Source organism: Psammomys obesus, unplaced genomic scaffold (assembly GCF_907164565.1).
Source record: "Psammomys obesus unplaced genomic scaffold, mPsaObe1.curated_primary_1811, whole genome shotgun sequence".
Classification (NCBI taxonomy): domain Eukaryota; kingdom Metazoa; phylum Chordata; class Mammalia; order Rodentia; family Muridae; genus Psammomys; species Psammomys obesus.
Window position 1 is genome coordinate 10567298 of NW_026589137.1, and position 14297 is coordinate 10581594.

At 39.3% G+C, this 14297-nt stretch overlaps 1 protein-coding gene across 3 annotated transcripts in view; it reads right to left on the reverse strand.

The window, feature by feature from the left end:
* The window catches only part of Tmem164 (transmembrane protein 164), a 161810-nt gene that overhangs the window by 34026 nt on the left and 113487 nt on the right, over positions 1–14297 (reverse strand). For all 3 annotated transcript variants that reach the window (XM_055604975.1, XM_055604976.1, XM_055604974.1), the window contains one exon: positions 1414–1492. In XM_055604975.1, coding sequence (XP_055460950.1) covers positions 1414–1492 — 79 coding nt within the window. The remainder of the gene's footprint in view (positions 1–1413; positions 1493–14297) is intronic.

The window sequence follows — 14297 nt, forward strand, 5'->3', positions numbered from 1 at the left end:
TTTAGAGGGTAAAGCATCCCAGGCAGTCTCTCCCCGAGTCCCCACTCCCACCCCACAAGGAAGTGGGTTGGATCCCTGATGTTTTTCCATGTTAGACCAGTGTTACCCAGCTACTGAGTAGCTTTTGACGTCGATCTCAGAGTACAAAGTGGTTTCAATGACAGGAATGTGAGTTTGGCCATACTTCCCAGTACCCATCTCAGAAGAAAGGGCCAATGAGTTTCCTATGAGCTGCGTGTCCCAGTTCCATTCAGAATGCAGAAACTTCTGCAATTTGACAATTATTAGACCATTGCCTATGCCACCACAGACAGAGCTGAGAAGCAGCAGGAGTCTCCTGGGTATAGGAATGTCAGACTTCTCTGGAAGCTCAGTAGAAAAAAAACATCAAACTAAAGGGAAGAGTTCTTTGGTAGTATGAGCCCTTCAGTGGTATCATCAGTTAAAGCAGCCACAAAGAACATTCAGTCAATGTGTGAAAACAGACCTGAGGTAAACAGGGAAGAGGAGACAAATCTGAATGGGGCAGATGAGCAGCAAGAGGACCCTCAAGTGAGCTCAAGGTCCCATGTGGCCCCATGTGACCATTTTTAAAGTGATAGAAATGGAACTTTGCTGCCTGAGGTGCAGTAGGTTAAGGTTTGTCACCCAGAAGGTCCCAGCAACCTGGACTGACAGGTTCTGGTGCCTGGGTAGAAATGAAAATCCTCCATTTCTAGAGAATTTCAAGACATCACAGACGGCACAGGGACTGTCCTTAGGAAATCACAGATAGCACAGAAACTGTCATTTCCTTCAGTCTGCAGCAGAGATCGCCAGAGCTTTGGCTTCCTTTGCAGCCTGTCTCTACTAGGTCAGTGCTTCCCTCTTGGCCTAAGCGACATTGGTAGTCATTTATATCGAGGATGATATTTTCATCTGCCTCTTTCTTCTATTCTATAATCCCCTACTCTGTGTACTTGTCACCCTTTAAGTAGCATCTCTGGGTCTAAGACCATGGATATACAAAGAGCAAAAATGAAAAGTCCCTCTCTTGAGAGGGTGGAGTACTTCCTTTTCTCTTACTCTGAAGTGCACACTGACAGAGGAAGGAGAGGGTATAGAAGCATAAGCATGGCACAGTGTGCTGGGTGCCATACCAAACCCCAGGACACCATCAAGAACCCAAAATCTAGGTCCTATGACAGGCAGTCAGCAGTACCACGCTCACCTACAAGGGATGATTCTGAACAGCCCCCAGACTCTTTAAAGGCCTCATTCATGCCTACTTGCCCAGTGACTGAAGCCTGACATTAAGCATGCTGTAGATACTCAGCCAAGCGTCACCCCACATCCCAAGAGGGTGTGACTCCTCCAAACAGAGAGAAAGGGAAGTTGTGAGGATACCACAGGCATCCAGTTTGCTGGCCTTACCTCCTTTCCAAAGTAGGTAGATGGGGACCACATAGAGCATAACATGCTGGATGTAGTAAATCTCCAGTTCAAAGGGGAGCTGTGGGGAGAAGATGGAAAGAGGCATTTCAGAACACTTGGTCCATTAGACTCTGCTCAGAACCCAGACACCCTTGGCCTGCAGGAGCCACGAGATGGCAACCTCAGCACTGCGTCCATTCACTTCCCTTCACAATTCAAGAGAAAAAGAAGGAAATGAAATACTCTGGAAGATGAACTATACTACTGCATTTTTTTTGAAGAAGGCATTAACCACTTCTAGGTGAAAGAGAACAACTTCATATTGTATGAAATGTGATCCTTTTTGTATAGAAGACAAAATGAAAAATTTATATGCATGCTTTCCGGCAGACGGTTAATGTGTATAAAAATGACTGCACGCCAATTTACCAAACTGAGTAGGGGAAAAGATTGAAAATAGTTTGTACAGGGAAGAAGAGACCTTGACTTTAGACTTTATATGTTTTTAATACATAAATTTTCTAGTAAATCAAAAATAGCCAATACTAACCACATAACTAAAATAGTTTGAAGCCATAAAATGATCAATAGAGGGATACTTCACACTGTTAACTGCAACTGTTGCTCTAGAAGGAGAGGAATTTTATTTATATATATGTGTGTATGTGTGTAATATATAACACTTTATATACTACATATAATATATTTTATAATAGATAATATTTTTATTCCATTGTATAATTTATGATATTTTATTATATATAAATGACATAATAAAAATATATAATTATATTATATATCACTTTATTTTGTTACAGCATCATTCACAATAGTCAAGGTATAGAATCCACCTAAGTGTCCATCAACAGATGTAAAGATAAAGAAAATATGACATATTGGGGCTGGTGAGCTTGTTCTTTTCTATAGGACCTGAGTTCAGTTAACAGTGTCAAAACCACTTGTAACTCTAGCTCCAGGGTACCCAATACACTCTTCTGGCATTCATGGATACACACACAGCATAACATATACACACTAAGATACACATATATCATAAATAAAATAAAATTCCTAAAAATAGAAAATGTAGTATAGATGTACAGTATATAGCATTCAGACTTACTAGCACCCACCCCTTACTAAGAAACTAAATGCTGGGGAGGGGACAATTATTCTTCTTTGGAGATGTGGCTACTGATAGGCTGGCTGTGCTCTAGTGGATGATCCCATACCATGCATATATAGGCATCACTAAATGGATTTAGTAGACTATTATTTTAAACTGAAGAAGACGACATGGAGTTGGGAGGTAGACATAGGGGAGGAGATCCGCAGGGAAAAGAAGGGAGAAATGGGAAGTTAGATATGATATTTCATATCCTATTCCTATATGCACATGAGAGTCTCAAAGAATAAAATAAAAAAATAACAATAATGAAGGCCTGTCATTTGAAACCATCTAGTTGAATCTACAGAACATTATACTAAGTGAAATAAGCCAGACATGAGAAAGCCAACGCTACATGAATGCAATCATTGTTAGCAGAAATAGAATAGAGTATAGAACATGCTTCTATTTTCTAGTTATTTTTAATTTCTTTGCAGGTATATATTGCATCTTGAGCGTATTCTTTCCCCAACTCTTCTCTACTTCTCCCCTTCTCATTTCTTCCCTTTTTCCTCTTAGATAATTCTTCTTCTTCTTCTCTATGTTTTCTGTTTTTGTTTCTACATAAAATGTAAGGACTACATACAAGAGAAAATACACAATATTTGTCAATCTGAGACTGGCTAAATTCATGTTTAATACTAGTACTGATGGAACTTCCTGTGTAGAACAGGCTGCCCCTGAAGTCCCAAAGATCCAAATACCTCTACATCCTAAGTGTTGGGATTAAAGCAGTGGTTCAAAACCTGTGGGTCATTACCCCTTTGGGACTCGAATTTCAGATATCCTGCATAATCAGATATTTATATTATAATTCACAACAGTAACAAAATTTCAGTTTTGAGACAGCAATGAATATAATTTTTTTATTTGAGGTAGAATTGAAAATAATTTTATGTTTGGAGCCACCACAGCATGAGGAACTGTATTAAAGGGTTGCAGCATTAGGAAGGATGAGAACCACTGGATCAAAGAAATGTATCACCACACCCAGATTAAATATTGTGTGTGAAAGAGAGAGAGAGTGAGAGAGACAGAGACAGACAGAGGGGGGAGGGAGAGGGCAAGAGAGAGAGAGAGTAAAGAGAGAGGACTCTTTAGCCATAAGATGCATTAAGTAACTAATGATGATTTAGAGTTCATATTTTCTTTTACTTTTATAGTTCTTTCCCTCAGTGTATCTAAACATGTTTTAAAAAGAGCTTTTGGAGCTGGAGATGAACTTCAGTAGTAGTAGATTTCTTACTAACAGCACTCAAGGCCTTGGGAATTGATACTCAACACAGAAAAAAATATATATATAGTAAAGGGAAGACTCCCCCCCCAAATCCTGTGGTATCATATCTTTCCTGGTGACTCTACTCATAAGCATTTTTTGAGGTGAGATGCACACAACCCCTTTTTCAACATGGTAAGAAGGTGGAATGAGTAAGTCATGGCAGATCATGGGTCTTTCTTCCAGGACTACCCCTGACTTCTTTGTACTCCAAGTCTCAGCAAACAGGAACACAGTTATACTTGCCATAATGGCTGGCCCCAGTAAGCTCCTTAGTATCAAAGGAGATATTTTGAGCCCATGAAAGATGCTACTTCCTCTGGTGACACAGCAATTGGGGTAAGTCTATTTCCTGGTGTGAAAGACATGGCTGCCCTGACTTGCCTATCTTGTTTGGACAGGCTCATAGAACTGTATGGAATGGTGGTTCTAGCCCTTTTAGTCATGAGATATTCTGCAAAGAGTCATTTAGCTCTTTATTTTAACCAAGATAAAAGAAAATGAACTCTTAGTTCCTGTCCTTCCACTTATAACTGACTTTGGAGCTGCTACCTGTCCTCATGGGAAATAACTAAATAACACTCTGGGTAACTGTTGCTGGTACCTGAAGTCACATCTAAAGGAAGGGTGAAGCAAAAAGATGCCTGATGGTATAATGATGCTTAGTGATAATGACAATAATAACCATAGCAGGAACAACAGCAGCTACAATGGAGTGTTCTTAGGAAATATACTATAACAAAATCTGTTGCATTTTCCTGAGTTTTAATGACGAAAAGAATAAACATAATGATCTTAATGACTAATACTTCCAAACTCTAATGGATTGAACTGTCTCCCCAAATTTCAAGTATTAATGTCATAATCCCCAATACTTGATTATGTGACTATATCTAGAGACGGAGCATTGAAAACGATCATACAGGTAGGCTCTAATTATCATTAGGTCATCATTCAATAGACCAACATCCTCTAGAGAGGAAAAGATAGAATACAGAGAAAAACATGGAAGGCCATCAACAAATGCAAGAGAGGACCCAACGTGAAAATGATTCAGCTGATCCCTTGATCTTAGACATGTGAGAAAAATCTCTATAAGCAGTGTGTGGTACAGTCCCTATTACAGAAGTCCTAGCAAATTAATACCCTAGCCAACTGTGGAGTCTAATCTTCATCTTCAGCTTGACTAGACTTAGAATGACCTAGAAAGCGTACCTATAGAGCAGTGATTCTCAATCTTTTTAATACCGCAACCCTATAATACAGTTCCTCATATGGTAGTGACTGCCAACCACAATTATTTTGGTGGCTACTTCATAACTATAATATTGCTACAAGACAGTGTCTCTGTTCCTAAGATTACCAAATATATGTAGTTTCCGATGGTCATGACCCACAGGTTGAGAACCAGTGCTTTAAGCTGTCTATATGTGTGTTCCCTAAGAGGTCTGGTTGCAAAGGGAAGAATCTCCCTGAATATTGATGCTGTTACATGGGCTGTTGTTCTAGTCTGAATTAAAAAGGCAAAAAGGATAATGAGAGCTGAGAACAGCATTCACTGCCCTCTGCTTCTTGACTGGCTGCAAGGTGACAGCTGCTCGATGTTCCTGATGCCACAGCTAGCTGCCACTCTCTTCATTCTGGAGAACTTGAGGCAGAGAGAGGGCTATCCCAGGTAGAACAGAGAAGGACACTGGTCTACTTATGTGATGGAATGTCACTCTGACATAGACAAGACACTCCATAGTAAGAATGAGTCATGCTAACAAACTGTTGTTCAGATCAATAAAGTTCCAGAAAATGACATACATAATATTGTCTCCTTAAAGGCCAGTAAACAACTAAAACTAAATAACATCTTATTTAGGAATCTATAACTACATATTCATATTTATAGACATATCTGTACATCTGAGAGACAAAATTATTTTTTTATTTTACACATGCATATAATATGTATTCATGAAATTCCATATACTCTCTTTCTCTATGCCCCCTACCACTTTTCTTTCCCAATTTCATGTGAGCTCTTACTCTCTCTCTGTCTCTGAACTGAGTACACTTAGTGCTGCATGTATGTGCATGGATGTAGGACAGTCTACTGGAGCATGGCCAACCTTTCGAGAGCCACATCCCTGATGAAAATATACTTTCCCTCCCTTAACAGCTATCAATTGCGAATAGTTTCTCTGCTGTCAGGTGGGGCTTCATAAGGACTTCTTCCATCCATGCTGTTATTCTGGTGCAGGTCTTATGCATACAGTCTCAGCTGCCATGAGTTCATGTGTGCAACAGCCTTGTCATGTCCAGCAAATACTGTTTCTGCTGCATATGTCCACTGCTCCTGTCATCAAAAATCTTTGGAATAATTTCTTTTTTTTTTTCCCCAAAATGAGCAAAGGAATAATAACCAAAACTCGGGCTAGCAGTTTTCTCCTGGAGGAGGAAAGGACAGTGGCAGCAGGATTGGAAGGATAGCACATTAGGTTAGTTCTTATGCTAAGGCTTATAAAAATTATATGATCTGTAAACAAATGCATGCACAAATAAACTTAACAGAAAACATGCATGGATGAATGATGGGGATGCTACAAACCCACAACTATAAATGTGATTACCCCAACAGTGTACACCCAGTTAGCTTACTAAATGATTGAGTTGTGGTTTTGACTCAAAGAACCTAACTTCAGAACCCACGATCTCTACCACTGTGGTCTCTTCCATTCCCTACACTACTCTACTGATAGGAAAGAGTTAGGGTTACCTATGAGACCGCAACCCTCTAAGTCCTGTCCTACCTGACAACTATGATATAAGCACTACCCACGAGAGTGGACACAGAGGTTCAGAAATTCACCAACTCCAGATCATCTGTGATGTAATCTAAAAGGCAACTTTGAGTATACAAGAGTGTACTTCAGGTCTTCAAGTCAAGCAATGAAGTCATTGTTTTTCACTCAAGGAGAGAAAGTCAGTGTTTCTCCCTGACAACCCAAAGAAAAGACTAACACCAGAAGACAGTTTAAAAGCCCTCCAGAGGAACAGAGGACAAGTATAAGATAAAGGGCAATCAGACTATGTGTAGAGACCAAACTACACATACAGACTGACCTGCCCATAGCTGGCCCTATTGTTTGGCAAGGGGCTCAAAGGGGCTTTTCCACCACTCACCACCCAAACATCATTCTTTTCTGCCTCAGGCTGCAGATTTTATCCTAACCATCTAACCCATGGAAAGCTAATGCCCAGTTAGTTCTTCATTAGCCTAGGCTATCTATGGTACACCCCACCCCCTGCTTCCATATTTTAGTGACTGCAAAGGACTTCAGCATCAAGTGGCTTGAGATAAGGTCAGTCTATTAGTACTAAATCAAAGGCAAGGACCAAAGCCATTAAGTCTTGTCAAAACAGCTCAAGGGTACTCAACCTTCCCTCTACCTCACAGCTGTCAAGCAGGTAATCTAATTAATCTTCTACTCTGTGAGGGACACCTTTTAAGGGGGTTGGAAACTTACTTTTGGCTGGCATTCATTGTGCAGCAGGCTTCTCAGTCTTGCTACCTTCAACATCTCCCTTAACTTACCCTATAGCCCCTACTATCAGCTTCGGCCAAGATGCCCACTCTGTCCACCCGTGAAAGTCAATGTTCCCGTATTCCATTGAGGCCACAAGAGGTGAATGGGACTTGATTATACTCTTTCACCATCAGACTCTGTTGACTTCTCTTTCTATATCTCTTTTACTCCTGTCTCTCTCTCATTCTCTGACTCCTGCCAGGCTTCAAGGCTGTTGTTCTAAGATTCTTCATCAACATTGACAGTAGCTAAATTTAACATCTGAGTAGATAGATCCTGGCTCACCCAACATACAATGTGTACAATTTTTATCAATATTGGCACCAAAATAATCTTCTTTGGCTAGAACCCAGTGATTTTTATTTTCATAAACCTCCCTAAAGATATTTGGGTGTGGAAATGCTCAATGTACACGTAAGAGAAATAAAAAGTCCTCGTCGCTGAATAGTAAATGTGGAAACTCTGAAGTATGATCATAAAGAAAATGGAAGGCAGGAAATGGAATGCCAGGAAAATGTATTAACTAGAATAGTGATGTGACGTGTTCAAAACAACAAAAAAGTCAAAATCACAGCAATGACAATTAATAACAGCTGCTATATACCAGTGCTCTGCCAGGTACTGGCTGGAGAACCTTCTATATATTAAGGTTTAAAATGTTTCCTTTATTATACAAGGAAACTGAAAGGAGAAATGAATTGGGTAACTGTTCCAATGTTACTCATGGAAACAGTAAGTAAACTAGATAATCTGAATATGGATTTGGTGTTCTTAACCGTACCACCTCGATGAAGCCTTCTGTTCATACACAGGAATACATTTAAACTTGATTTACAAAGTAGATGATGTTTTGACAGTTGCTATTTATTCTTTCCCTCCTCCGACCATGTGAATTAAGATTGAGAAATATCTACTTCTATGGGAGTTGATCAACACTGGAATCTATCCATGTGTCCCAGACCCCAACATATTCACTTAGCAAATATGCATTGAGTATCTACTTTATGACAACCACTATCAGTAAAATACAAATGGTGTCTTGCTTTCATGAACTTTAAAACCTTACACTCACCTCACAAGCTAATTCTATGATGTAGAAATTTTGTTTAAGTCATCATTGCTTTAAGGACTCAAGGTCACTGCTATTAGTGTTTAATTAGCTGCATAATAAGCTAAACCTCACAGAATATAGAAAAATATTGGACACAATGTAGGTATTTTTCGACTGACGTGAACCTACTTCAAAACAAGGACAACCTATAGACTGCCCTCCTAACTACCAAGGGAAAGGACATGGTTATAAAAAAAGGATTGAAAAAGGTTGAAAAACAAGATCAACACACTCATTTCCAATCAATCAAATATTAGCTGTTAAAGATATCTTCCACTGAAAAAGTCCTGCATAAATTATTGTTTGAATTGTTTTTAAACACTTGGAACCATTGGTAGACGAGGGTATAGCCTAACTTCAGAACACTTGTCTAGTGTGCATGAGGCCAGGAATTGGATCTACGGTACAACCCCCCAAAAAAATCTGAAACAAAAGGAGTGTTCTGGCTATTTTCAACAAGTGAAAATAGGGCTCCAATAAAATAACTAGGGTCCATTACATAATCTAGTTTTCCAAGTTTTTATAGACTAATGAGACATAGGGATGGACAAATATTGTGCAGAGAGTCTAAGAGAGTTATCCTTTATGAAGCTGAGAACCCCCCCCAAAAGAGCTATACTTCACTATAGAGGTTCATGAAAAACATAAATCATTTCTTCATTTACAGTAAGAAGGCAGCCCAGTTTCATATTTTAATAAGTCAGTAGGAGTGATTGAGGCTTGTCCATAAGTACCTCCAAACCACAAGGCACCTCACAATCTGAATATACACTACTTGGGCAATCCAAAATCCACAGAATGAGAGTTTCATATGGCATATCTCCAAACTAGGAGCCCTCACATGACTAGCAAGAACAAAGTCAAGTTCTCTTTTGAGAAACTTAACACTTAAAAATTTCTCCACAAATAAAGATCTTGTGGAAAAGAAAAAAACTTACAGTAAAACAACAATGCTATTTAAACACAAAACCTAAATATACAAAGAAACATGTTAAAGATGATTTCAGGACCTCATACGATAGACTTATACCATTTAATGTTAAAACAATTATAGTAAGTATAAGAAAAACTCAAGTGCTAATTGGGTACAACTTAAGAGATAGACTACAGAACTAAAGAGGTGATCTAAAATACAGCACAGCAAGGCAAAGAAGTAAAAAATATAAAGATTAAGCTGGAAAAACAGGAATGAAAATATTCCTCAAAATATTGTTCCAGAATACAAAGGCTGTACTTAAAGGTATTGTAGCCTAGACTGTTCACAGAAACTTAGACAGCTCAGAGAAGCCATGAGAATAGTTTGATGATCTGATGTGTGCCACATCCAGAGTTTCAAGGAGTTGCAGGAAGGAAGGAAAAAAGGGGAAAGGGGGGAAATAGAAACAGAAGAGAAAGTTCAAGAAAATGAAGAAATTTTAATATCAATACACACCATAGGCTAGGCACCAGGTGGCACATGCCTTTAATCCCAGCACCCCGGGAGGCATAGTCAGGCAGATAGATATATGTGAGTTTGAGGCTAGCCTGGTCTACAAAGCAAGTCCAGGACATCCAAGGCTACACAGAGAAACCCTGTGTAGAAAACCAAAAGCCAAAAGCAAGGAAAATAAAATACTGTAATAAAACTACGGGACATCAAACACTGAAATTGCTTAAAAGTGACCAAAAAGAAAAGATTATTTTAGTAAAAGTTAACACTGATGATTTTCAGAGCAAAGAGTGTAAAAACCACAATATAGGAAAAGAATATCTTCATTATGAAGGGGAAATATGAACCTAGAAAAAATGAAGCAATGAAAGACTTCAAAACAGCTGGGAGCTGGGGAGAGGGAATGGTACACAGCTTTAATCCCAGAACTTGGGAGGTAGAGGCAGCAGATCTCTGTAACTTGGGAGGCCATCCTGGGCTACACAGAGCAATCCTGTCTCAACAAATAAACAAAAAAAAAAAAAAATACAAAAAGAAAAGAAAAAGAAAAAAATGTAAATAAAAAGACTTCAAGAATAGAGGAATATATATATATCAGTTATGAGTTTTACCATCAGCAGATCATCACCTAATAATAATAATAATAATAATCATCATCATCATCATCATCTAAACTATAGATTTTTTAAATTTAATTTTATTTTTAATTGCACTTTACTTTGTATCCCCCCTTTAGTTCCCTCCCTCCTTCCCTCCCAATCCCTCTCTTTCTCCTCTTTCTCCACACATGCCCCTCCCCATGTCCACTGGTAGGGGAGGGTTTCTTTTTCTTCCTTCTGATCCTAGTCTGTTAGGTCTCATCAGGAGTGACTACACTGTCTTCCTCTGTGGCCTGGTAAGGCTGCTCCCCCCTCAGGGGGAGGTGATCAAAGAGCAAGCCAATCAGTTCATGTCAGAGGCAGTTTCTGTTCCCATTACTATGGAACCCACTAGGACACTGAACTGCCATGGGCCACATCTGTGCAGGGGTTCTAGGTTATCTTCAAGCATGGTACTTGGTTGGAGTTTGAGTCTCTGGGAAGACCCCTGTGTTCAAATTTTCTGGTTCCGTTGCTCTCCTTGTGTAGCTCTTGCCCTCTCCAGATCTTACTATTTCCCACTTCTTTCATAAGATTCCCTGAATTCTGCCCAAAGTTTGGCCATAAGTCTCCACATCTGCTTTGATAGTTTGCAGGGCAAAGCCTTTCAGAGGCCCTCTGTGGGAGGCTCCTAAGGTAAGCATAAAGTAATGCCAGAAAGAAGGTCTGAGGTAAAGCAAAAAATGCCAAATGTACTAGTTTTTCATGACTAAGTAAATTACTAGAACTGGGCGAGCTACTTGTTAAAGGAAAAAGACTTAATTTTGCTAATATTTCTGAGGTGTAAGATTTAGGCACCTTATCTACAGTTGACCTTCTTGCTGGCACAGTCACAAGAAATAGATTTGCCTAGCAAGAGTCAGAGCAGGGAAAGGGGCTATTCCAGCCTTTGTTCATATAAAACCATTAAAATCCAACCATAGGCACTATACTCTAAGCCGCTTATTTTCAAAGGGTTCTGCACCTACAACATCACAACTAGATAAAATTTCCACTATCCCAATATATCACAACAAGAATTAACTTTCTGTACATAAAGCCTTGGCTCAAGGAAAAAAGTTTCCCAAATCATATCAAAATCATAGTGGTGAGTAAAAGTGGGGACAAATATGTGGGTAAATTAAATTAACATTGATTATAAAAAACAATGCAATGCTTTTTCAAAAGAAAAGCTAAAAAGAAAAGAAAAGCTAAAACAATAGAGAATAAAACTATTTGTCAAAACAAATATCTAAGTTGAGGCTGGCTAATTAAATATTATAGGGCCTACATGTAAATAAGTAAGATTACTTAATATACTCTGCTAGGGACATATACTAAAGAGACAAAAACCAAAACCCCCAACGTTGTCTATCCCCATAAGGTAACCATAGTTACAGCTGCATTCTTTATAATAACCCAAAGTAAAAGCAATGGAGATGCCCTTCAACTGGTGAAAGAAAGGCATGATATATTCATACACTTGACTGGTATATCCTATAATTGAATTACTAATAAGTAAAAAAGATGAACCTTGAGAGCTGCATGCTGAGTGAAGAAAGAACAAAAGGGCAAATACTACATGACTTTGTAGTTTGTTCACAGTGCACCAAACAGGCAGACCTACAGAGGTAGAAAAATAGACGATTTGTTGCATATACTTATCAGAGATTCTGGAGCACTATGGAAACATTAGCCAAAAGAAATAGGTTTAAGGTTGACACAAATATCCTAAGATATAGTTTGGTTTGGCTGTACAAATGTGAATATACTAAGAAGCAGTGAACTTTTAGATTAAGTGGATAGATTTCACTGTGTGAATTTTAAAGCAATTACTAAGGAAGTGTTAGAAAGGACTGGTAAGATGGTTTACCAGGTGAAGGTTTAAAAGCACTTACCACCAAGCCTGATAATCTGGGTTTAATCCCTCAGACCTACATGGTAGGAGAAGAGAACTGACTCCCGCTAACTGTCCTCTGACCTCTACTTGCACATCAGTGCAAGTACATGTACACCAGTGCAAGTACATGTACACGCATATATACACAATGCCAAATAAGACTACTTATTTGAAGAGCACATGCCCGTGAATTAAGGGAAAAAAAAAAAAAGACAGCTATAAAGGAAACAAAAAGGAAAAAAATTCCCAACATGCCGGTCATAACCTAAATTAAAATGTGGTAGTCCACATGTGACACAGCAGCCTCTTTTAGTTGTTTTTTGAAACATTATTCTTAAGCTGAGTGGTGGCGCACACCTTTGATCCCAGCACTCAGGAGGCACAGGCAGACAGATCTCTGTGAGTTCAAGGGCAGCCTTGTTCAAAGCCAGAAAGCTACACTGTCATCAAACTCTTTTCCTTCTTTCCTGCCTCTGCTCTTTTGCTTCCTGGTCACCATGAACAGTTCTGCTCTCTACCATGCCTCTCTGCCACAGTACCCCACCTTACCACATGCTTAGGAAGCAATGGATTCAGCCAAGCACACAATGAAACCATGAGCCACTCTTTTCGCCTTTTAAACTGTTTCTCTCAGGTACTTGTCATGCCAACAAAAGTGTAACATACATAGTAAAGACTATATATCACCTAGGGCCTCTTAGAATGTACCATGTTGTAACAAGACATCTTCCCTCTAGTTAGCAGAAGATTCCTCAAAGCAGTAGAGACAGCTCTAACACTCTAAAAGAAAAACAGTAATTCTACTGCCGATGAGTTTTCTGAATAGCAGCAGTCATGAAGGTTTGAGTCAGGGGTAGAATGGGAACACAGCTTCAGTATATCTGTGGTTTACACAGGGCTTATCGCTTCTGTCCTGCTAGAGAAGACTTCTGTCATAGTTATAGGTGACTTTCTAGCCTTAGAAAAGGCAGAGACATACAGGGAATGTGCTGTGAATGGGAATGGGAATGGTAGTCACCCAACTGTTTCAGTACCAAGCAGACAACCTACCAAGTTGACCTTCTTTCAAGTTACACATATCCTGACTACCCCTCCATGTGGAAGCTTGCTTCCTCAATCCCAACATGCATAAACATACTTGACATAAAAAGCCCTCTTCATGGACTCCTCTATTCCTGAGGTTTGTGGTTACTGTAGGTCTCAGGAAAATGGATATGGAGATCAGCAGTTAATGGGCACTTGGAAAAGACTATGGAAAGGCAAAAGGCCATGGAGAAGCTTCCTTCCCAGCCATGACAAAGCAACAGTTAAATAAGTGGTTGGTTCACATGAAAAGCCAATAATGACAGGGCTGGAGTAGAGCTAAGAGTATCCAGAGTTAGGTTTTTCATCCTATTTTGAGACATTTCCTTTGTCAGAATCAGTAGGCATACTGCTTGGTGAATTCCCAGCTCTTCCATCAGCACTTTGTTCTTATGGGATTCCCCTAAAAGGTAGCCTATAGCCAGGTCAAAAGAACAAAGTAACCAGGCATCTCGCTTTTACATTCAAACCTCTTGTTCTCACTCCAGTAATCAAAGAGGCTGTATCTAAGTCGTTGCCATCTTAGAAAACTAATTTCTTGGTCCAGATGTACATATTGAGCTTCTCTGAGACCCCCGCTTGCCATTTTAAGCCGGCATAATTTAAAATTCCCAGAAATGCTTGAGAAGCAGTATACACGCTTTTGGTGCCAAGCCTGGCCGGGTTTACAGATTTTCATTTAGCAGGTGTCTGTTGCTAAATCAGAAGCAGCCGCTAATTGCTTT